The sequence below is a fragment of the Magnolia sinica genome, chromosome 15 (genome assembly GCF_029962835.1).
Source record: "Magnolia sinica isolate HGM2019 chromosome 15, MsV1, whole genome shotgun sequence".
NCBI lineage: Eukaryota > Viridiplantae > Streptophyta > Magnoliopsida > Magnoliales > Magnoliaceae > Magnolia > Magnolia sinica.
In genome coordinates this window covers 4,266,269-4,292,379 of record NC_080587.1, presented here as the reverse complement: position 1 = coordinate 4,292,379, position 26,111 = coordinate 4,266,269, and the positions used below count along the sequence as shown (strand labels likewise).

At 40.2% G+C, this 26,111-nt stretch overlaps 1 protein-coding gene across 3 annotated transcripts in view; it reads right to left on the bottom strand.

Annotated features, from left to right (window-relative positions):
- LOC131227707 (protein DETOXIFICATION 21-like) overlaps nucleotides 1-24,835 on the bottom strand; it is a 101,559-nt gene extending 76,724 nt beyond the window's left edge. The window contains exons 1-8 of one of the 3 annotated variants that reach the window (XM_058223508.1): nucleotides 24,680-24,835; nucleotides 13,506-13,784; nucleotides 6,505-7,046; nucleotides 5,533-5,619; nucleotides 5,221-5,277; nucleotides 4,252-4,490; nucleotides 3,181-3,299; nucleotides 1,765-1,851 (exon numbers count right to left, since the gene is read on the bottom strand). In XM_058223508.1, coding sequence (XP_058079491.1) covers nucleotides 1,765-1,851; nucleotides 3,181-3,299; nucleotides 4,252-4,490; nucleotides 5,221-5,277; nucleotides 5,533-5,619; nucleotides 6,505-7,046; nucleotides 13,506-13,754 — 1,380 coding nt within the window. In that variant the 5' untranslated portion in view covers nucleotides 13,755-13,784; nucleotides 24,680-24,835. Of the gene's footprint in view, nucleotides 1-1,764; nucleotides 1,852-1,913; nucleotides 2,182-3,180; nucleotides 3,300-4,251; nucleotides 4,491-5,220; nucleotides 5,278-5,532; nucleotides 5,620-6,504; nucleotides 7,047-13,505; nucleotides 13,785-24,679 lie in introns of those variants that run through there. The other 2 variants (XM_058223509.1, XM_058223510.1) reach the window with 2 other exon arrangements.
- Between the last annotated feature and the right edge of the window lie 1,276 nt (nucleotides 24,836-26,111).

The following is a 26,111-nucleotide window of genomic DNA, read 5'->3' as shown; positions in this document are numbered from 1 at the left end:
GTAAAGAAGGATTGATCTTAGGTGGGCCATTTTCGCAAAGCTTTTCAAAGGATCATGTGAATTCCTGTTTCGAATATCATAGGCAACGCTGGCACGTTGTATTCTCAAGAAAAGAGGACCAGTGGGCCCTCCTTCAGTCATGGTCCAAAAACCCGAAAACTTGACTTAACCAGATGTCTGGCCAGGTCAGGTCAGCCTGAGGGTTGATGGAGTCTTTACTTGATTCAAATTTAAAATGGTTATGTGTAGGTAAAATATATAAAATTTACTAAAATAAACTTACCATTTATAGACAACCTCTATTCCTACTAGACTTCATGGTTCTCAGCCAAGTATCCAATTTGGCCCAACCACGTTATTCTCCTAACTTTTCTAAAGCCTTTTCATGTTGGGCATGACTACCACAACTCAAAGGATCAAAAGTTATACTAGAACTAAAACTTACTATTTATAATAAAAATGAAACTAAATGGGACTTTTGACCGTCAACAATCTGATGGAATCTTGCAAATCCAGCATAGCGGTTTGGTTGGCTTAAGTAGGTTGTCCTACCCCAAAATCATATATAATATGGTTGAAAGACTTATCCTGGTTTGCGAGATACGACTGATTTAAGGTTTCAACAGTCCGGATCATTTCCGCCTCCGAACGGGCCTTCTCTGGTCCATCTTTGCAATGAAAGTATCTGCTACAGGTGCACATCGAACTGGTAGAACCGTGGAACCGGACTGGAACTGACCAAACGGTCCGGTTTGGTCCGGTTCTAGAGTGCATCGGTTCCGGTTCTGGTTCCAAAAATTAAAGAACCGTTTAGTTCGGTTGGGTTCCGGTTTGGGGGTATGTAGAACTGAACCGAACCGTGAATCCGAACCGTGGATCCGATCTGTGGAACCGAACATGGAACCGAACCATGGAACCAAACCTAAAACTGAGTTTACAATATATTTTAGTTGTATATTTGACTCATGATTTATGGTTTACAATGCACCTTTTGATTGTTTTCATAAATATATTTTTTCACACCATATACAATATCTAAACCATTCATCAAATGGATCACAACGCGAATGGACATGGGCTAACTTATGAAATAGAACATGCAATTGGACTATATTATAAAAAGCCCAGAACCGTGGAACCGATCCGGAACCGAACCGGTTTTCACGGTCCGGTTCCGGTTCGGTTCTAGGGTGCTAACGGTCCGGTTCCAGTTTCACCCCAGAACCGGACCAAACCGAACCATGTGCACCCCTAGTGTCTGTGCCAACTCTACATCAACCATCTGCTTCCCTCATCTAAGGTCTATAAAAAATTTGTTGACCCGGCGAGTGACTTGGCTTGAGTCACTATGAGTTAAGCTGATTCAATGAGTTGTTTCTATTTGAGACAGAGTCCCACTCACTCACGAGTTTCCTAGTGACTCGATTTCGAATATCGTAGAGTTGACCCAGTTGAGGTATGATTCGAGTCACCTAGTGTTAGAACTATGGTTTCAGCTATGGTTGGCTGTTGATGGTGTGTGGGAGCTGCGGCATGCAAGAAGGTGGGCTTGGACAATTGATATGAAGATCCAATGGTTGCCTACCTTCTAATGAGGGTGATTTTTTTAATTAATTAATTAATTAAAATATTTTTTTTTGTGAAATGGGTGCCAAGGTGTTCCTTCAGAAAACAAGAACATATAAAAAGATGAAAATTCTGTTTGTATCGGAAATATTTATCGAATGCGATTAGGAAAAGAGAACATCAATGAAATCGAATTACCTGTTTATCCCAGTCGGTTCTCCAGGTAAGGTAAGACAGTACAAGAGTCTGAACGGCTGTGCCGAACAACATTCCGATCCAAATGCCCTACAAAAGAAATAACATAATTAATAAAACTGACCTCCTATGGCCACGTTTAGCAGTTTCTTCTAAGGGGTTGTTTCGCGGCATGGATTTTAGTTAGGATTTTCAATCCTGGATTCTTGAGTCCAAGTCGTGTTTGGCACCCTGGATTTGGGGGACTTCAAATTCACCTAGGATTGAAAATTCTTAAAAGGGGCCATTCTTCATGTAAAATCTAATTATTTTCAATCCCCTCCAACTATCATAATTGCACTCTCCTCCTTGCTCATAAGTTGCCTTCATGAAAATCCAGGTTGCCAAACAGTCTGATTTCCATAGGATTGAACATCCAGGCTGCCAAACACAATGGATAAAATAAAAATCCAAGGGATTGTAATTCCTGAATTTAGATTCTTTATAAGTTAAAAATCAAAATCCAAGGTCCCAAATGACCAAAGAGAAGCTGTAGGTAAAAAGGATTATAATACTCAGGTAAGGAACGAGAACAATTTGACACAATTAGGTCAGCTTTCGCTTGGATGCAAGCAAATTAGTTCGAGATTTTTTTTTTGGGTTGGATTTTTCCTATTAGTATAATTCCCAAAGCCCATTGGAAAAAAAAAAAAAAAAAGATCCTTGTATGGATGGGAAGGAGTTCTTTCCCATACAACATTAAAGATCACCATTTTGTGATTTTTGGAACTTCAACTAAGAAATATCACAGAATTTCATAATATTTGTTGCAACCAAACACAGCCTAAAGTAGAACTTCCAAAATCACATTATTTTTCTCCGGCCTAAAAATGCCATGGGTCCAATACAACATTTGAAATTGAATGCATCAATCATGATTGATTTTGATCAAGTTTGATCTGTTTGGCCACACAATTGGGCCCTCGTAAGTCAATCTGAGGTCAATTGTTAAGTAGGAATTCCCAGATTGGAAGATCCAACCCTTATGATCAATGGCTACAAGTAGGTGGCAAACAAGGAAAAGGGTGAAGATCGATTGCTAAGATCTTCCTATATGGATTCCTGACATCCCCAATCAATCAAATTGATCACTGAACCATGGGCCCCACTTGTATAGACCACATGCATTAGGACACTATACAAGCCCCTATGCATCTGGAGTCTGGACCTAATATTCCTTATCACCGGGATGAATCTGTTTCAAGAGCAGCAGTGAATTATTGTTGCATCCAATTGGACTCCTTCCCATTCTCTATGTTTGGATCTACTGCAGTTTTAGTTTCCAAAACATTGGAAAGAACCAAAACAGAGTAGTTTTGTAGTTCTGAATTTTGAAAGTAGACTTCATGAACACTATAAAACCAAAACAGCACATCTTACTTTGACTTGAAAACCGATTGCATAACCGAGCACAACTCCAACAGGTATCCCAATCAAATAATAGCATGTGAGGTTCACGTAAGCGACCACACTTTGCCAACCCGCACCAACAGCAACCCCTGACCATGAAAATCGATACCGAAAAAAAAAAAAAAAAAGGTTATTTAAGATGGCCATTCTTCAAAGAAAAGAAAAGAAAAAAATCACTATCTCTATTAATATTAATCACTAATGCCATAACTGTTGGATATGAGCTGTGGGACTCACTTGTTGGCAACCACTAGTGGGTCCTAAATAGTAAATAATTGGAACATTTGCATATTGTTTTTCCAACCTCATCTCGAAATTCAAACTCGAGAGAGAGAGAGAGAGAGAGAGAGAGAGAGAGAGAGAGAGAGAGAGAGAGAGAGAGAGAGTCCGAACTCTTAATCCTCTCAATTCGATTCCCCAAAGAGAGAATATTGGGAGAGTTAACCGAGGGAATACCCATTGTCCATTAGAATGCCCCTGGATGATCTAAACTATTGATTGTGTCTCATGGCCGTCCAAACCTTAGTGTCAGAGGATAGATAAGATCCTTTCCGCTCCCATAGTAGTTACGTGGACTGCTGGATGTGGTCCATCCACCTTCGGCTTTGTGCAAACCTTCCCAAGATTATGTAGATACAGCCGCATCCTAAGGGTTCACCCACTGAGGCCCTTTCAATAATCACTAATCACTATATGAACATGGGCACTTTTGTTTGCACCAAATTTCATGATATTTTAAGATTATTCAGTCTGATTTGGTGCAAAATTTTATGATATTGGTACACCCAAACGCACCCTAAGGTAATTCCAACAAGGCCACTTTACTTAATAAGTAACTGGCTTGTAGGACGGATCAATGCCATTGTGGGAGATTTCATGGCCAGTTGAATAGTGATTCATACTATTGATCAAGATGGTCCCGCTTTGGATTGGCAATACCATTGATCTGAACAGCACAGATATGCTGGGTCACAACCAAAACTATCATCTATGTTACATACACTACACTACAACAAAAGGAAATAAGAGGAAGAAGCTCACCTGAGAGGACTGGTTGAACGCTGTTAAGCAGAATGGAGAAGGATAACAGAGGAGAAAGATATGCAACTGCTCTTGAAACCTCCGGGCTGTTTGTAAATACATAAGAGATTTTCCCTCGGAACAGCATGAACATTGTAAAGAGAACCAATCCAATGGAAAGCGAAGTAGCCACCGTGACAATGACCGAAAATTTTGCAGCTTTCGCATTGCCTCTTCCGAGCTCATTCGACACCCGCACGCTGCAATTCATTGAATGACAGAACAAATTTTCAAAATCCCACAAATAGTTGAGGAACTTGGTACTTGGCAACTACTAATACACACACAGGTATGGCACGGCAATGCATGTGCAGAGAGGAAGAGGTTTGCCAGATAGAGAAGGGTAGAGAAGTAATTGTATGAGAGTTATTTGATACTTTAGTAAAGTATGATACTTGATATAAAAAATTTTAAATTTTAAATTTTAAAAATTTTAAAAAAAAAATGTTGGGACATCAGCAGTTGGATCCAAGTCCTCTTCAGTGATCAAAAGTGTCTATATGATGGCCCTAACTATGGAAGGAGGCCCAAAATAACTATTAGATTGAAGTATTTGAACCCTTCGATCATTTAAAGGTTGTGGACACCTTCCGAATTCAAAGGAAAAGAGTCAAATGATCAAAGGTATAGAATATCCCAATAAGTTATTATTATTATTATTATTATATACACACACACACACACAGCCCATTTAAGATGAGACCCATCGTACAAATGGTTTTGATCATTGAAAGATGATTGCGCATCCAAAGACTAAAATCCCAATGCATCCTATAGCAATCCATTGAGATGCATTCTAGCAAATCATTTTGGTGCAGATGTGGGCTACATGTGGTGAAGGGGTGTGGTTTAAGGTCCACAAAGAGAAATTCTAAAAACAACCAAAAGAGAAAATCCAAAAAACAGGAGAGAAAATTGCAAGAAAAATACCTTGCCGCAGCCAAGAAACCAAGAGATATCATCATCTCCCACCCATTAATGTTGAGGCTGTGTGAAGAAATGAATGAGTCTTTGTATTCATAATCTTGAAATTGATTAAAAAAAAAAAACATGGATGGCTGACTCATCTGAGTCGACTCAGACTCAGTTGAGTCTGATTCAGTTTGAAACCATGAGTCACCCTCCAAATGTTGCCTGACTTGGGTGAGCTGAGAATGGACTGAAGACTGAAAAAATCGGTCCAAGTGGCCGAGTTAAAAAACAATGAAACAAAGGGTATGATGAAAATGGTTTTTCAAGTACCAGATAGAGAGAGAATCTATAGCAATTTCAGCATTTTTCATATGTCCTGTTAGTAGAACCAATATAGTGTTGTACCATAACTCCAAGCTGTTGAAGACAAAAAAGATCACAAGGTTAGAAAATTTTAGAAACCGTAGGAATAAGTGGGGCTAGATCAAGATCGAACTGGGCCTTAAATATACAAAGCTGGGCCAGCTTGTTTTTATCTCATGCCCAAAAACAGGCCTGAGCCCATAAAAGACAAGCTGACCCAGATCAATTTCTCCAATTTCTGGTCAAGTAGAGGCTTGACTGAGTCGAGGGTGACTCGTTGAATCGAACCGTACGGGTCTGACCAGGTCTGAGTCATCTCGGTGGAGTCACGCAGGACTGTCTGAATCTTAAAACCATGGGGCCTAAAAACGAACCTAAGTCTGCCCGAGCCCAATGAACCATGCTGCCCATTAACAGCCCTGATTAGTAAGGGTTTCAATGCACTGGGTCAGGGACCCGCATCGACTTACAAGACCCGAAGCCCAGCCCAAACTTGATCAGATTAACTTGTTTTTGTGAATATCAAGACCCGATTACTGGGCCACACTCAACCAGAACCGACAGGTGAAGTAGCCTTAAACTGAGCCAGATCAATTAGTAATCGGGCCCACATGTTAGACACAGCCTAACCAACGGGTCTAGGAATTTGGGCCCGTTTAGAACAATGCAACCCGATCCATTGGCACCCTTAATCAGAAGCCTGCTTTCCATCATGGCTATTCACACGATTTACAAAGAGTCCAACATTGGCAACCGTGTGGGAGATCAAGGCCGTCGTTCCGAAAACATGAACTTCCAATCAGAGGTTTCTTTGATAGGTTCATTTCATCATACAGGCATGGCCCACCTCACATCCGGATGTGAAGTGGGACCCACCTGATGAATGATCTGGATCCTGCCTCCAGAGAGACTTTACCAAACATATGAAGTGGGGCTTACCAGAGCATTGCACCTGAGGAGAGAGAGAGCTTAACAACAGGCCACAGATCCCTAAAAGCCAGCATCGAGAACCCATTCCACGTATCCGGACACCCGCCGCAGACGACGAACGCCATTTGACCGACGATCGGGATCCAATTCGCGAGAATCATCGAACCCATGACGCCTGCGACGCCCAATCTGAGCTTGATTGCCATGACCCATGACAGGAGGACGTGGATCACGAGCGTGATGGCCGCCAGATAAGCGATGATGATGTTCTTGCTCTGGGCCTGGAGGTACATCTGGAGTGTGAATGAGAAGACGTAGGAGAAGATGACTGGGATGAACCAGAGGGAGATGGTCCCCGCCATGGCTGCAATATCGTCAGCCTGTCCTAGTAGCCGAAGGATCGGAGCTGTGAAGATGAAGATCGGGAGGATGAAGAAGGCGCACGTGACGAGGACGATCCATGACCGTTGGAGGTAAATGCCGAGCATGTGGTATTGTTTAGCACCATACGCCTGACCGCAGAGCGTTTCGAGGGCGCTCGCCATGCCCAGCTGCCATGGAAGGAAGAAGAAGGTGAAATGGAGGTGGATTTTGGAAGTTGACGGGACTACCCTTGTATTGCAACGTGTTTGGAGGGATGGTGTAGGGGTATTTTTGTCAACCAAGACAACAATAACCTACAAGCAACCACACCGCAACTTGCGGTACCAACATGCCACTGGTGCAGGAAATCTGCAACATGAAAATGGTGGGCCCCACCATGAAGATCACATAGTACAAGAATCAGGTCAGTCCGCTTGTCGGATGGAAACGGATTGGCTACTCCCCCTGACACCAGCCAATGGCTGATGTTCGGTGCTATGTTGGCGCCACCATGATGTATTTGTTTCATCCATGCCGTCCATCTATTTTTACAGATCATTCTACAGTATAAGACCAAAAATGAGGTATATCCCAATCTCAATAGGACCACATTACAGGAAACAGTGTTGAATGAGCGTCCACCATTAAAAACATTTTGGGGGCCATAAAAGTTTTGGATCAAGCTGATTTTTGTTTTTTCCCTTCATCTGGGCCTGTATGACCTAATCAACAGATTGGATGTCAAATAAACAGTATAGTAGGCCTTAGGAGGATTTTAATGGTGGATATCCAATCACTATTGTTTTCATGTGGTGTGCTCCACCTGAGATTTATATCCTTCTCATTTTTGGTATCAAGCCCTAAAATGATCTGTAAAAATGGATGAACGGAATGGATGAAACACATACGTCATGGTGGAGCCCACAGCGGGAGTAGCCAATCCGTTTCCTTGTCGGATGGGCCACGACGCTGGAATTAATGGTCAGCGATGGTCAGACTCAAAATACAGGCAGGGCCCACCGTATTCAAGGCACGGGATTCCAAAAGGATTGGCATGTTCTCAGGAAATATGGCATTTTGCATTAAAACCTTAGCTGAAATCTGACCAACTCATTCGTTGGACCTCACGTGCATTGAATCAGACCATCGTAACCATTAATTTTGACGGTGAAGCCATCCTGTACAACACCAACAATCTGGCTGGAGTGTTGGCGTCACCATGGGTCATCATGAGGTATTTGTTACATCCAAACCATCCTTTCATTTGGCAAGCTCCTCATAATTCTTAAGCCGAAAAATAAGACAAATCCAAAGATTAAGCGGACCACACTGCAAAAAGTAGTAACGGATTGAATGTCAACCATTGAAAACTCTTCTTGGGGTCACAGAAGTTTTGGATCATCATGATATCTGTTTTTCCTCTTCATCGAGGTCTGTGTGACCTTACGGATGGAAAATCAACATTATGGTGGGTCTCACGAACATTTTAACGGTGAGGATCATCAGCCATATCTCAAACTTTTTATGGGCTACAAAAGTTTTAAATCAAGCTGATATTTACATGGTCCTTTCACCGATGTCTTTGTTACATTATCAACAGATTGGACGGCAAACAAACATCCGGTGGCCCCAAGAGGTTTTAAACGGTGGGTATACAATGACTAACTGTTTCTTGTGTATTGTTATTTGTTGACTGGAGATCTGTATCTGCTTCGGTTTTGAGATAATGACTTAAAATGATACGTCAAAATGGATCTACGGCGTGCATGTAAGGCACATACATCACCGTCGGCCCCACAGTCGTAAATCCATTAGGTGTGGTTTGGCAGCGTGGATTGGAGGGGGTTTCAAATATGTTGTTTGGCAGCATAAAGTGGGGTTTCCAATCTCCTTTTTGAGGGGAGATTTGTAATCACAGTGAGAGCTTGATTACACCTAAAATCATTTCAATAGTTGTGTAACATGTGTGTCACTATGTACTATCATTCTATTGGGCCCATAGCCCACTAATAATGATCAGCACTGTCCAAACATTGTCCATGTAAACCAGCACCATCCAACATTGTCCATGTAAATCAACAATTAAAAATTGTTGGTTAGTCTAACAAGATCTTGGGCTTGTGGCCCATTTGAGACTTGGAATTTCATCATTATCGAGCAAACCATAAATTTCAACCAGCTCATCACAACCATTGTATCAAAAATTACATATCTCATTAATTAAAGATATTAAAGTTCATTTAGTAATTAAATTTAAATCCATGTAAATATATTATGGATGGGTACTTTTGGATTAAAGTTGATTAACACACTGAGAGGATTGCAAATCCGGATGTTCCGAGTCTTTACAAATCCACGCAACAGGCCGGGATCCACCGAAGTCGCGTCAAGTGCGAATCTAACACTTGGAATAGGTCGGTCCATGCAAAATTCTGACATATACAGTGTGTGGACTGCACTTGCATGTGATCATTACTGCATATGCGTCCAAAAACGAGTATCATTTGCTAAATATTCAACAGACCACGGTGGCCCTACTGTCAAAAATCAACGTATGTGATCAATACTATATCTACTGTATAATATAATAAAGGTTACTTTTCATCCTTGTCTCAGACAAATGAAAAGTAAAGCGGATTGGCTGGTGTACCACACACCACCAATCTAGCTGGTGTGGGTAACGGTTCAAAGGAGATCAAAGTTACATGTCCCCGCAATGATGTATTTATCATATCTACCATGTTTATCCATTTTGAGAGATCATTTTAAATCTCTCGTTAAAATGAGTAAATTCTAAGGCTTAAGAGGACCACACCAAAAGTAGCAGTGGGACAATGATTCTTACCCGTTAAAACATTCATAGGCGCCACCGTTACATTTACTTTACATCAATCTGTTACAATGTTGTTCACTTGATTTTTGGATCTATTTTATTTTTTCGGCTGAAGCCTTACTATCGAGCTCACCTAGTGGACAGACAATTTGGATATAACTCATACCTCATGATGGGACCCACAACTTCACGACGTTAACACACCATACACTCCTAACCCTTTATACAGAAGCTTCGTTCTCATTCTAGTGCTTCTATAAGTGTGTAAGGTATGGAAGACTGCAGCACCAAACTTACGGAGATACAGTCTCAATCAAGTACATCATGTATTCAGTATATTCGATTTCCACATTATCTTTTACCCTTCCACATGCACTTTACATGAAAATGATTCACTGCTAACAAGAAAGATGTGAAGTTTTAAGCTTAACCTACAATGATATGCGTGTACCCCATCATGACGTGTGAAGTACATCCAACCACATGCAAAAGGATGAATCCAAAGCTGAGGTGTTCTACGCATTTAGGATAGAGACACCCACCATGTTCTTTATATGCCATTCAATTCATTAAGAAATGCCCCCAACTAACCCCGACATCCATAGTTCAACTGGCAGACTGAGTGGAGATACCTCGTATCAACACTTGAGGTCTTGGTATCAATCCCTAGCGGGGGTGGCTAACATGGAGGGTGTGTATTGACCTGGGTGTTTACTAACAAGCTAACCCAAAAAAAAAAAAAAAGATGCCCCCAACTTAGATGAATTGCCAAAAAGCAGGCCTTTACAAACCCGAGTGGGCCAGAACACGTTACTTTCAAGATTTTTTTTATGATTTTAGATGACGTGGGCCTGCCTAATTTTCTTAATGGCCTGATTTTTGTCCTAGGAAAGGGCCCACGTGGTGGTGGATCCGACAAATCACGTCGGACATTGAGCTTAACCTAAAAAGCTCTTTATCTTTTTTGTCTTATTTAGTTTGCTTTTACGACCATGTCAGTCAACATGACTCGGGCACCCGTCTCTCTCTCTCTTTCCGCAGATGCACGTCATGTACGCAAATGGCGTCTTGTTTTTTTTCTGTTGTTAATCCAACATTCTCATTATTTTTACTATTTTTTCTATGCAGGAATGTTCACATCTATTCGTTGCACCACAATGAGACCGTCCACTGAGTCGCATGTGGGTGCTGTGTCACTCGTTTATGACATCTGAACCGCTGAAAATGGGCCATGTACATACACGTACATCGAGTTAATACATATAGCCGTTCATTGTTTCCTAACTTCTCTTACAGTCTGACCCATTTGATTTGAATGGATCTGATTTATTTATTTATTTATTTATTATTTCTTACAGCCAATGTATCTACAAGGTGGGGCTAACACATTCGGGGGCGTCGGACAGGAAACGGATTGGCTAATACATCATGGTGCTCCGTGACCCCACCATGATGTATGTGTTTCATCTATTCCGTTCATCTATTTTTAGAGATCATTTTAAGGCTTGATCCCAAAATTGAGAGAGATATAAATCTCATTTGGACCATACCACAGGAAAACATTAGTGATTTGATATCCACAATTAAAATCCTCCTGAGGCCCAATGTACTGTTTATTTGAAATCCAATATGTTGATTAGGTCATGCAGGTCGGATTAATGGAAAAAACAAAGATCAGATTGATCCAAAACTTTTATGGCCCCCAAAAGGTTTTTAACGGTCGACGCTCATTCAGCACTGTTTCCTGTAATGTGTTCCAGTTGAGACTTGGATATACCTCATTTATTGTCTCATATCATAAAATGATCTGAAAAAATAGATGGACGGCATGGATGAAACATATACATAATGTTGGGGGCCCACAGACCACGCTGGTGGCAGGAGTTGCCAATCCGTTCCCCGTCGGACGTAGCCTACAGCGGACGCGGATTTCCTGCGAAAGAAAGTTCCTGCACTGGGAACTCAGGTGGGGCCCACTGTGATGTTTGTGAGAAATCCTCACCGTCTATCCATTTTGTAAGTTCATTTTAGGACATGATGCCAAAAATGAACGGTTTCCAAGGCTCAAGTGAGCCGAAAACGTGATAATTGAACGTCCACAATTGAAATATTCGTGGGCCAAAACTGTTTCGAATCATGTTAATATTTGTGATTTCAATTCATCCCAGTAGGAATGAAGTTATTAACGGTATGGATGTCATGTAAACATCACTGTTGAATCCAGGTAGGTTTCAACTGCAGGAATTTCCTTAACCACATTTTCCTTTAGTACGGCCCACTTGAGATTTGGATACGGTTCACTTTTCGCATCATGTCTTCATATTAACTCACAAAACGGATGTAAGGCGAGGATTTCTCACAAACATCACAGTGGGCCCCACCTGGGTTCCCTGCGCAGGAACTTCCTGCGAAAGGCTTTGCAGGAAATCCGCGTTCGCCTACAGCGAACAGGTGCAACGTGGCGGACGGGAAACCCCCCGCCAAAGGAAGGACTTCCAGCGGTTGGAAGCTAGGTGGAGCTTACAGAAGTTCCCGTGATAAATCCACTCCGTTCATCGGTTTTTCAAGCTCAAAATAGGATATAATATAAAAAAAAAAAATCATGCAGATCCAAAATTCAGGTGGGTCAAACGACAAGAAACAGCTGGGATTGAACGCTAACCATTGGAATCTTCGTTGGGGCCACTGGAAGTTTTAGATCAGGAGGATATTCGTGATTACAGTTTATCCCGTGGTAATAATCTTATGAACGGTTTGGATGGCATGTAAGCATTATGGTCCGCTCGAGGAAGATTTCAACGGTCAACAATTTCATTCTCCCTGTTTCCTGTCATATAGCCCACATGATTTTTGAATATGGTTGATTTTGGATTCCTTTATTATTGTGAGCTTGACAAACCGACCGACACGGTATATTTCTAACAGGCATCTTTGTGGGCCCCACATAGGTTCCGACCAGAGGAACTTCCTGGGGCGACGCAAAAATACCAACACAGATGCACCACACGCAGCAACATGGCACGCGTGCATCGGATTCCAAACGTGCATAGGCCATTGATTACGAAACTTTTGTGTCTGTAGGACCTAATCAACAGATTGGATGTCAAATAAACAGTGCAGCGGGCATTAGGATGATTTTAATGGTGGATATCCAATCACAATTGTTTTCCTGTGGTGTAGTACACCTGAGATTTATATCCCTCTCATTTTTGGGATCAAGAGCTAAAATGATATGTAAAAATGGATGAAAGGAATGGATGAAACACATACATCATGGTAGGGCCCACAGAGCAGAGAGCACCAAACATCAGCCACAGGGCTGGTAGCAGGGGGAATAGCCATTCCGTTTTCCACGTGATGTGACCAACTTTGGCGATTTCTCCAAACGACTATGACAAACAGAAAAAAGAAAGACTTTTGATACTCCGGCTGGACGACACTTGACGCACAGGCACTTAGAAACGGTACACGTGGATTACGTTAAAAACCTACTAAATTGTAGAAGCCACTGCCCAAAAACGTACTAAATATCCAATAAATGTTCAGCAATCTAATATTTTGGGGTTCATGATACATGTAACATGTTGCCTTTAATTTTAACGGTTTCGATTTGAATTATTTTTATTCCACGTAAGCAATGTCTGAGTAATTTCTAACTGCCTGCGTATCATCCATCACACTCTGCCAGAGTATCAAAGCATTTTTCACAAAAAGAAAATGCGAAAAGGAATAAAAAATCGACGTTTCGGAAAATCGCGTAACGGAGTGCCTGTAACAGTAACGGTGATGAAAACGGAGAGAGAAGATCGCTTACCAGGATTCCGTTACCGAACCTGAGGAGGACGGTGGAAACGAGGGCAAAGGCCGCGAGTTCCGTCGAGCCGATATGTCCGATAAACGCCTGGCTGATAACCGATACGCCGAACGTCGAAAATCTCGTGAAAATCGCGGGACCCGCTACGATCCAAAGCTTCTTCGATTCAGCACATATCTTCCTCCCCAGCCGCTCCTCGCCTTCTTCTCTCTTCGACACGAGAAGCTTCTCCTCTAACCCTTTCTCCATTTTCTCGTTTTGTCTCGCCTCGTCTCGGCCCTAAAATACCGAGGTCAGATGCTGAGTCCGAGTGATTTTATAGAAGGAAAAAAAATTGATACTCTGGTTGCCCATGGTGCTGTGTACGCAGGCATCTAAAAATGGTACACGTGGCATGTGTTAGTTCGCAAGTTCAACCGACGAAGTTATGGAAACCGCGCACTGTCATTAAGTACTATACAATATTCGGACGCGGATTTCCTGCGAAAGCCTTGCGCAGGAAGTTCCTGCGCAAGAATGCTGTGTGGGGCCCACCATCATGTTTTTGGGAAATGTACTCCGTTCATCCGTTTGGTAAGCTCATTTTAGGAAAATTGACCAAAAACGAAGTGGATCCAAAACTAAAGTGGGCCACACGAGAGGAAACAGTAGGGATTCAGTTAGAACTCTTGAAGCATTCTTATGACCATAAAAGCTTTGTTTCAGGCTAATTTTTTTTGTATTTTCACTTCATCCTTGTGTTAATAACCTTATAAACGGTTTGGATGGCATATAAACATCAAGGTGGAGCCCAGGAAGCTTTCAACGGTAAGTATTTCTTTCCCTCTCGTGTGGCCCACTTTAGTTTTGGATCCACTTTGTTTTTGGTCAATTTTCCTAAAATGAGCTCACCAAACGGATGAACGGAGTACATTTCCCAAAAACATGATGGTGGGCCCCACACAGCATTCTTGCGCAGGAACTTCCTGCGAAAGGCTTTCGCAGGAAATCCGCGTCCACAATATTCTGCTTGATTGGAAAGGCTGTGCCTCTGAAACAAGACTAGTGGATGATTTTCGTTATCAGCGGTTTTAATTTCCAAGTGCCTGTGTATCATCCATCACGCTCTGCCAGAATCCGAGTAATTTCGGATTTCGATGCCTGCTTAGTCCTCGGACTACTGATAAATCGTACTCACCCCGTAATGTTTGCGAGAAATCTATTCCGTTCATCGGTTTTGCAAGCTCATTTTAAGGCGTAGAGAACAAAAAATAGGATCCAAAACACAGGTGGGCCGCGTTTAAGGAAAAGGTAAGTGGAGAAATTCCTAACCTAAAAACCTCCTGGTTCGACAGTGATGTAGGTTATTCCTACTGGGATGAACTGAAACCACAAATATTAGCTTGATTTAAAATTTTCGTGGCCTTAAATATTTCAACCGTGTTCGTTTAATCATCACGTTTTCGGCCATTTGAGTTTAGATCTGGCTGATTTTTTTGCCATACCCTAAAATGAGCTTAGAAAAACGGATAGAAACAGTGGATTTCTCACAAACATCACGGTGGACCCACTTAAGCTTCCAGCGTCTGCCAGAGGCTTTCGCAGGAGATGCGCGTCCCTTTAAAAATGATCCCAGCCATTGGAACCGGTGGAGCTTATTATATATACTTCGCACACGAATTTCCTGTAACCCCCAATACCTCTAACTCTAAGATGTGGGGCCCAGTGTGATGTCTCTGTTATATCCACTTTGTCCATCCATTTCATCAGCTCATTTTTGAAAATGATCCCAAAAATGAGGCAGATCCAAAAGTCAAGTGGGCCACAACATAAAAAATCAGTTGGGATGAACAGGCCCTCGGTTGAAACCTTGTGGACCCACCGTGATGCTTATATGCCATCCAACCCGTTCATAACGTAATTCATACTGAGATGAATGGATAACATGAAGGTTTAAGGACGGGTGCTTAATCCCCCACTATTTCTTGTGGGATATCCACTTGAGTATTGAATCTGCGTTTTGAGATCACATCCTAACACTGGGTGGCCCAAACGATGGATGGAGAGGATATTTAAATACAGACATGGCTGTGGACCGTACAGAGGTTAGGTTTACAGCGGATTCCAGTCACAGGAACGTCACGTCCTTTTCTAAGGCTTATTGGAGGTGGGGCCCACCTCGTAAATGTTTCAGGTTGTCCATAGGCGAGCCAAACAAAACCAATTCGCATACTACAACAGCAGTTCGTTTTCCTGCTGACTGGGATGGATCATACGCAAGCACTTACGTAGTTGTGGGTCCCACTTCAAATGTACCATCAATCAAACATTGGAAACGGACTGGCTACTCCCCCTGCCACCAGCCCATGGCTGGTGGTCGGTACTCTATGTTTCCCACCATGATGCATGTATTTCATCCATGCAGTCTATCTATTCTTCCATATCATTTTATGTTACCAGACCAAAAATTAGTATATACCAATCTCAAGTGGATCACATTACAGGAAACAGTGTTGAACGAGCGTGGACCATTAAAAACCTTGCGGGGGACATAAAAGTTTTGGATCAAGCTGATATTTGTTTTTTCCCTTCATCTGGGCCTGTATGACCTAATCGGATGTCAAATAAACAGTACAATGGGCCTTAGGAGCATTTTAATGATGGATTTCCAATCACTATTGTTTTCCTGTGGTGTGGTCCACCTGAGATTTTTATCCCTCTCATTTTTGGGGTAAAGCCCTAAAATTATCTTTAAAAATGGATGGACAGAATGGATGAAACACATACATCATGGTGGGGCCCACAGAGCACCGACCATCAGCCACGGGGCTGGTGGCAGGGGGAGTAGCCAATCCGTTTCCTCAAACATTCCACTTAGATGATTTTCTGACTATCAGATCAGTGGACATTCATTGGACAGTAAGATTAAAAGTTGAAAAAAACCAGTGGTCCCACCTAAATAAACAAGTGTCTGTGAATCACAAGGATTTTTTTTTTTTTTATTGTGAGGTAGCCACAGTATTAATTTAATGTACAATGAATGTGCAATTTCTGAGTGCCTGCGTATCAAGCAATATCTTCCACCAGAGTAGTCAAATATCTCAGCAGCTAGCTTTACCTTTAAAGGGAATTTTTAAAAAGACAAACTAATTTTAGAATTTACATTTCCATACATTTTTTTTAATGTTTCCAAAAAAGCTCCTCATTAATTGGTATAGGTATCATTCCACTATCTTCGGTCACCGATGGCATAAGCACATGGGTTTGTGTGTTGGGTGGGCCCCACTGTGATATTATTGTAAAATTTTAAAAAATAATAAAAAATAAAATCAGTTTCATATGTGGTTGGTAATGCAATTGGAATACCCAATGTATAATACATTGCTCACCATCACAGTATTTTCATTAGTCTTACCAAGTAAATCATTTATGAATGTTTTTCGGCCACATGCTTAAATTTTTATATGGAATTTAACGGCTGGATTGGATTTCATATAATTATCCCAGTGGACCCTCTGAAAATGGCAGATGACTCTCTCCCAACTGTTTCCTCTAATGTGGCTCACAATAATCATATGTCAGCCTGATTTTTTGTCACCTAATGGTCGGAATATGTCTTACATAAACATCATGGTAGGCCTGTAAAAAAATAAAGAGCTTCTCATGTAATTTACAAGAAATTTCCTATGACCATTAAATGCATGATCCCAATTTAGGTCAGTGCCCAAAAATCAGGTTGACTTGTGATTCAAGTGGGCCACACCAAAGAAAATAGATGAAAGAGAGATGTCCACCCTTGATTTATATGAAATCCACTCCATCCATTAGATGGCACACCAAAATTTAGAGTTAGGGCATAAAAGTAAGACCCATTCGTGATTCAAGTGGCCCATACCAAAGAAAATAGTTTGGAGGGTGATTATTATCCTATACACATTTTTCAATAATGGGTCCATATAAACGATAAATGAGGCTTATTTTTAGGTCAATGTGGTAACATGAGGTAATGTACTTAGATGGCCTATATGGATTTTAAATAAGTATTATAGTGGAGCCTACCCAAGCAGGCAATCCATTTGCTCCCACGCCCACCCAACCAGCCATTAAAGAAATAATATATGAAGGTAGTTGAATAATAATTACATCCACTTGAAACCCTTCTTAAAAAAGGTATGGAATGTAAATTACATATTGATTAAGTTTTTGTATGAAAAATAAAAATAAATAAATAAATAATAATAATAATAATGAAACTGCCACAATTATTTTTTGTTACGGTTAGAGGTGGGCCATGCTCCCAGCCTTGAAGGGCCAAATCTGGCCCAAAGGCTGGGTTTGGACTTAAAATCTAATCCTGGTGTTTCGGCTAGGCTAGACAAGGGCTAATGATGAATAGTCTGGCTAACCGAACCCATTTCCCTAGTGTATTAATATTATATATAATAGGTATTAGTAACATAGGCTAGTGTATGTGTATATTAATGTGAAAAATTATTGTGCTCTAAAAGAGAATGGTGGATGATACTCAAGTACGTGTAAACTATTTAAATTGTACACCCTAATTTAGATGATGAATAGTATATAAATATATTCATTTAAGTTCATGCATATGATGGATAAGGAAGTAGAGCATTTCTTGTAATGAATGATTTTATTAAACATAAGCATGGTATAGAAAAACCTTGATCTTATAAAAGAGCATGATGATTTATAAGCATCCACTAACCAATTGTAAATCAATTGCACACGTAGCATATGTATAACTTATCTCAACTTATAGTGTCGAGCTAGGCTGGACCCCAGCCCGGCCTTAGTTTAGACGTAATCCACCTTAACCCTCTAGTGTAAGAGCCAGGGCTAGGACCTCTTTAGCCCATTAAGGTTTGAGTGGAGCTATGGCTTATGGCTCTAGGGCTGGACCAAGGTGATTTAGGTCTAATTTTAGACCGACCCATTGCCACCCCTAGTTGCGTGCGGTTCGAAGTAATTTTTTTAAAATATATATATAATTAAAAAAGAAAATAAAGAAAGAAAGAAAATTTATCGCCCATGATATATAGCCTACGGGTGGGGTTTGAACCTAGACATGCTAGGGCCATGCCCAATCTGACCCTTAAGCCCGAGGCGAGAGCCCATATATGGGCATTTCATAGAAGACCGAAACCCAGGTCCAAAAATGTTTGTTTGGGACCATGTCGATCCAACCCATCCAACCTGAAAATTGATAAAATCACTATTTCTCATTTGAATGTTCCTGATCTATCTATGGATCAATTGACCCCACATGCATAAAACTTTAGACATTTTAGAGGAATAACAATATACATATAAAGTCAGGTGAGGAGGGCTAAAATGACTTGTGCCCAGGGTCAACCCAAAAAATTAAACAGGCCATGCATATGAAGCCCAAGCTCAATTCATGAGCCAATCAAATAAGTCAAAGCCCAGCCCAAAGCCTAACCCACCTTAGGTGGGATTAAGGTGGATGGAATTGTAAAAATTACAATAAATGTAGTGTAAGGTATTGTTTCTATACTGGATGTATCCCATATTTTCTAATACTATATTTAGAATGTATGCATTAAAAAATAAATCCTAGGATTTATTTTCAAATTGCACTTGGATTGAACCTAAATGAAGCAAAAATCCATTATTCATATTATTAGTAATCTCATCTCACACTTTTTAACACAAGACTTATTTTCCAAAGCCTACAAAGTTAATTTTAATCCCATCTCACAATCCTTCCAAACCCTATTCTCAATTGCAAAGTAGGATTAGTAATGCAATCCCATTTAATACATCTTAATACCACCGTCTAAACAGGCCCTAAGCTCGTAGGCCTGCAGTCCACCTAGTCCATTGCTACCAGTGGTAGGAGGCTGTCAAAAGGGCTGGGTCTAGGTCCGATGGTCCGTTGCTGCTGGTGGTAGGAGGCTGTCAAAAGGGGGAAACGGATTGGCTACTCCCCCGATAGGGGTGGTCGGTGCTCCATGGGACCCACCATGATGTATGTGTTTCATCGATGCCGTCCATCTATTTTTCTAGATCATTTCAGGGTATAAGAACAAAAATAAGGTGTAACCCAATCTCAAATGGAACACATTACAGGAAACAGTGTTGAATGAATTTTGACCATTAAAAACTTTTTGGGGCCCATAAAAGTCTTGGATCAATTTGAGATTTGTTTTTTTTACCTTCATCTAGGTCTTTATGACCTAATGAACAGATTGGATGTCAAATAAACAGTAAAGTGGGACTTAGGAGTATTTTAGTGGTGGATATCCAATCATTATTGTTTTCCTGTGGTGTGGTCCACCTGAGATTTATTTCCCTCTCACTCTCATTTTGTTACCAAGCTATAAAATGATCTGTAAAAATTGATGAACAGAATGGATGAAACACATACATCATGGTGGGGCCCACAGAGCACCGACAACCAGCCGGGGCTAGTGGCCGGGAGAGTAGCCAATCCGTTTCCTCAAAAGGGCTAGGTCTAGGTCCGATGGACCCACAACCAGACGTGATGGAGATTGAATTACTGCCATGTCAGGCACACGGACCTGATTTGAGCTCAGCAGTGCACTCCAGACATGGCTTTATGCATTGGCTAATCAAATAAGGTCTATGCGAGTTAGGCTAATTGTAACCGCAGCAGGAGGTTGTCACGTCAAAGGGGCTGAGCCTGCATCTGTAGTCCCATGTCTTGAGGAGACAGATTGGAATACTGCCATGTCAGGTCCACGTCCGTCGACTTGATAAGGCCAGCAATGCTCTCAACAGATGCCTGTTTCTTTTACACTGTCTTTTCAACGACGGACTGCTAGGCGACCTGTTTTTTCGCGTTGCACGGTCGATCGTGAATTTCCTGGTCGACCGTGACTCTACGTTGTTTGTTGATTGAACGGGAACGTGCGACCAGGTATACTGCATAAGCGCATGGTATGCGGTGCTTGGTTTAGTTTTTAATTTTATATTAAGGTTTCTATATACCTAGTTAAAAATGGTATTAAAAGAATTACAGTGTGCTAAAGAGAGAGTTAGGATTTGTAAAGGGAGATTTGTTCGGAGAGACTAGGATTTTGAATATATAAGTCGTTTATATACCGTAATCTTTAATTATATTGGATTGTTTGTCTATTGGTATTGTAGATCTTTTTCTCAAAATTTTTTTTTTTTACATAAAATTATTGTGTTTTATAGTAATTGCTAGATTTTTATTTTTCTATTTACTTATTTGATTTGTTCTAAGGTTATTTTTACGATTGATGTGTGATTGTTGCACACAACAAGTGTTATCAGAGCGTAAGCTTTACATTCGGTTGTCTATATTGAATCTAAGACATAAGTTCAATGTGTTGAATGTGAATTTTGATATGGTAAAGTTTTTAAACAAAAATAACTTTGAATCATGCGTGTTGAAAATGAAAACTATCATAATTCAACAAAGGGTGTTGCAGGCCCTCCTCGGTAAAGAGAGACATCTGTAAAACCATGAAGGAAGATGCTTAGGATGACTTAGATTATAAGGTTATTAGCACAAGTTAATTGTGCTTACTCAATGATATCTTTTATAATGTTAATTCTAAGACAACTACCAAAGGTTAATGAGCAACATTGGACAGCCTCTACATGAGGAAGTACTTCCTTTCTAATTGCCTATATCTGAAGAGGTAATTGTACACTTTAAAAATGGCGGAAGAGTCAGATCTTTTTAAACACATCAACACTTATAACAAATTAATTTACAAACTGACAAGCATAGAGGTAAAGATTGACAAAAAAAACAAAGCTCTAATGTTATTGATGTTCCTTCCAAAATCTTACAAAAATTTGGTGGATACTCTATGTCATGATAAAGATACATTGGACCTCAATTGATGCAATGTTGAACAATTAATAATGTAGAATGTATTTTTGTGAGAGAATGAAGAAGAGATATATGAAGAGAGGATTGCAAAATGGCGCCTCATTGTTATGGGCAAGGATCACGCGTATAAGATATTTGTAATTGGTTCCGTATACATTGGAAAGCCTACTCTAACTGATTTGAGATGCATTCCAGATTTAAAGACAAATTTAATATTTCTGATAGTTCCCGAGGCACTTGGATATAAGTTCTTCCAAAATTAGTTGCACATTGTCTTTAGTATGAAATGACTGTTGTTTACAAAGATAATCAGACGAAAAGAAAATTGAATATAGCCTTGTATTGCAAATGGATTATAACGAAAGACTACTACTATTGAATTATAGCTACTTATACGATAGAGCTAAGTTATAATAAAGAAAAATGATTTAATTGGTTTGACTGAATTAGTGTGAGACAACTTACTTTGTTATATTTAATATTTTATATATATGTATATATATTTTTTACTTTTCTACTTCTCCTATTAATTAGTTGATTTGTCTTCATGTTGGTGTTCTTACGTGCCATTCTAACTGACCTTTTTTTCTTACAGGACCGCTTTTCACCTTTAAACTTTTTGGTCATGTCACATCATCATATGATAATGATGCGATATCTTTTTAAAGATCTTGTACCTATTATACATAGGTTACCTGTGCACTGATGCGTATTCTTTTCTTTATTTTTTAATTGGTTACCTCAAAAATAATCAACCGGGAAGGGTGGAAAATAAAAATAATTAATTGACTAATATATAACGGATAAGAGCAGAAAATTTAATGAACAGGTTTGTCTCAATGGTTTTATTTTAAAACATAAACTTAATGTACAGGTTTGGTTTAATTTTAAACCACTATATCAGCAGACCGGATACATCACTCTGCCACGTGTCCCTAGCTGTCCCATCTTTCTACCATATCATCTCTTGTTAGTTATATATGCCACGTGTTTAATTATAAATGCAGCTTAGTGGGTGAGACCCCGACGGTGTAAGACGGAACTCAATCTATTTCCGGTACATCCACACCGTTCATCTGTTTTTCCAGCTCATTTTACAGCACATTTGCTAACAGCCAAATACATCCAAATCTGAGGCAGATCACATCTCAGGAAAACAGTGATTGAATGCCCACCATTTTAATGGTGGTAATTCAATCATTACTGTGTGGTCCACCTGGAATTTGGATCAGCCTTCTTTTGGGGACCAAGTCCTAAAATGAGCTGGCAAAACGGATGGACGGAGTGGATATCGAAGTGAGCCCAACGGTCAAAGGCCTCACCCACTAAACTGTTACCCCTGTGGCCCTGCCTCACCTGAAAGTCTTCCAGCCGGCGAGCCAACTCAAACTTTCAAGTCTGATACTCTGGCGAGGTGTGGTGATCGATACGCAGGACGTAAGAAAGTGTGGCATAGAATATAAGTGTTAAAAATCCAACCGTCCAGGTCGTGAATCCCAATTTAAGATGAATAAGAAGCCAAATATTAGATGGATTTCGATCCCTACCTTAGCTGATGTGTGGACAAGTAATCAATGGTTGAAATGAAAACATCTAATAGGACTAGTTCAGCAAACAAGTGTCCAGATATCAGAGATTAAAATCGTTCAACCACTCTGATTTTAGGTGTACTATGTATCTAGAGTGGGCCCAACAATTCAGACGGTTTAATTGAGTTGATAGATGACACATTTAATTCTGGTCCACGTGGGTGGGAAACGGATTAGCTACTCCCTATGCCACTATGCCCACCATGATGTATATGTTTCATCCATGCCGTTCATCCATTTTTACAGATAATTTAGGGCCTAATCTCAAAAATGAGATGGATATAAATCTCAGGTCGACCACAACACAGGAAAACAATAGTGATTAGATATCCACCATTAAAATCCTCCTAAGGCCCACTACATCCAATATTTTGATTAGGTCATACAGACCTAGATGAAGGTAAAAAACAAAGATCTGCTTGATCCAAAACTTTTATGGCCCTGAAAAGTTTTTAATGGTCCTAAAAAGTTTCATTCGGCACTGTTTCCTGTAATGTGGTCCAGTTGAGATTGAGATATTCTTCATTTTTTGTCTCATATCATAAAATGATCTAAAAAAATAGATACACAGCATGGATGAAACATATAAATCATGGTGGGGTCCACAGAGCACCCGCCATCAGCCAGTTGCTGGTGGCAGGGGGAGTAGCTAATCCGTGTGAAACTTGGTTCGGGCTCAACCCGAATTCAACACGCGTGCGGAGACGTACATATCCACAAGTGGGCACGCGTGCAAATATGAAACACGTGTGTGAATCTAAGGTTAACAGAAGGTTGGAGGTAACGCTTGGATCTTCTGCATAAAATCTAAGACAGTTTCACGCTTCAGGTGGGCCACAGCTTACAACGTGCAATTATATTGCTGGTCAAAAGCTTTTTTTTTCCTAGCCGTTCATTTGTTCGGATAAGCTGTGGCAGTCCAGGGGGATGAATGGTCACACTTTCATTGAACTCTCAGGTCTCACAGACGCGTCACATCCCTTGCACGTGATGCGTACGGCTACCCTACACGTGTGGAATTATCAAACCACGCATGGACACATGGACAACCCAAAGAACCGATCTATTCCGTCCATTAAGTCCAGCTCACACTTAACGGGTGGCCATCTGTAAATCACAGAACTAGGATAATCCTAACCAACCAAAAGTTGGCGTTCTGTTTCAGTAGCCATTGGATACGATCATTCAATAAAAATGGTTCTACAAATAGGAGAAATCTATGATGGTCCTGACCAAATTGACGGTTGAGATGGTCGATCGGGGTTATTTTCTTTAAGCAATCTTAAACGTCCCTTGTTTTACGGATCATGTGGCTAGACACTTGGACTCATCCGATCAGACTGATTTTTGCACAGTGACCCATGAGACGTCGACTTGTCGTAACGGACGGTCCGGATCAACTGATTGGATTGTCCACGAGTGGAGCACTATAACTTATATTTCTCGAGGAGCACTGAATCATTTCTAAAAATTAAAAAGAAAAAATTAGCAGTGTAGACGAGTCCGTACCAAACATTTTTTTTTTCGCCGCTCGAAAAGATTCTCACCGATTTGGATTATTAGGATACGGACCTTCGTTTTTTTGACGAAAATACCCTTCTAGGTTCGTCCGTATAACTTGGTAGTCTATACTAAAAAACGAAAGTAGTCCGTCGGGTCTATACTAAAAATTAAAACCCAGAAAAGGGAGAGAGCGTCGGATTTCGGATCGGAGGAGAGAAGGAAAGATAACTTACGTGGAGGCGCAAGATAGCAACGAGTGAGAGCAACCACGAAGAACCGGCTGATGCTGCTGGATAACTTGCGCAGCGGTGAACAGAGCGCTCGGTCTCGAAACGTCTCTTCGTTGTGTGGTGGCGGCCGGACTCTTATTTATAAGTTTCTGGAGACTGCAAAAACATGGTTCTAGAATCCTACCATTTTATAAATGGTGGTGACTCCTCAATCCTACACATGTCAGAGTTGTAAGTCGATCCGAACCTTCCAAATCATTGACCCAATCGTGGATGAAGCATAACCAAAAAAATATACGGATACGATAATAGTGACCTTCTGATTCTGCACTCGATATTCGGACCGCTTGATATTTTAATTTTAACCATCCATTTCATACCCACGGATGAGATTTCTTGATGAATTTGATTTTAGAGAAGTATACCATCCACAATGTTCCCCACGATTTGGACGGTCCGGATAGCCGTGCTTGAGTACCACATGGAGAGACATCACCACCATCTTTAAAATAGTGGTAGAAGAGTCCTGCTTATTGTACATTGCTTGACAGATAAGAGCAACGTGTACCATTTAGCCACGTCGTTGGGTAAATCTAATAAATGCAGGATTGAACTTATAACTCCGCGATAAGCGTAGTTCTTTTAAAACATATAGATAATGATTAAAGTACCACTCAAGATGTGATAATGAGAGTAATAAAACAAACCAATAAATAACTAAATAAAATAACTTAATAGGAAAGCGTTAACGTGAAGTCGACCTCTTCACCACATAACGTTACACATATTCATTCCTATCATGGTTGGACTAAAAAATAGGTGAACGGTGACATACTCTATCAATCTTTATTATAATGGGCCATCGGAGGTGAGCGGAATTATATAATAGATCGAGTATATCCATTTCGTACATACTTTTATTTCAAAATAAAAGTATTATTTTTAGTAATTTTAATATTTTAATAATTTTTTATTTTCATCCTTTTAATTTTCTTATTTTTTAGAAATAATTTGTAACCATACGTTCCTACTATGGTTGGACTAGAATAGTTAATACACAATTACACATGAACGGTCTAATCTAGGTATTGTTACAGGGCACACAATCTATCAATCCTTCTTATAACGGGCCATCAAAGGTGAACCGATTTAAATAGTGAATCGTGTATATCCATTTTGTATATGCTTTCATTTCAAAATAAAATTTTTAATAAAAATTATTATTTTTAATAATTTTAATTCTTTTTTATCTTTTTAATTTTCTTATTTTTTAGAAATAATTTGTAACTATTGCAGTAAAAGTTTATTTGAAAATTTTAATTTTATAAATTAAGGATTAGAAGGGTTTTACTATGATTAAAATTTTTACTATAAATTTATTTTTATTTTTTTCTATTTCTTCCCGTGAATTCTACGAATCCATGTGAAGAGTCCA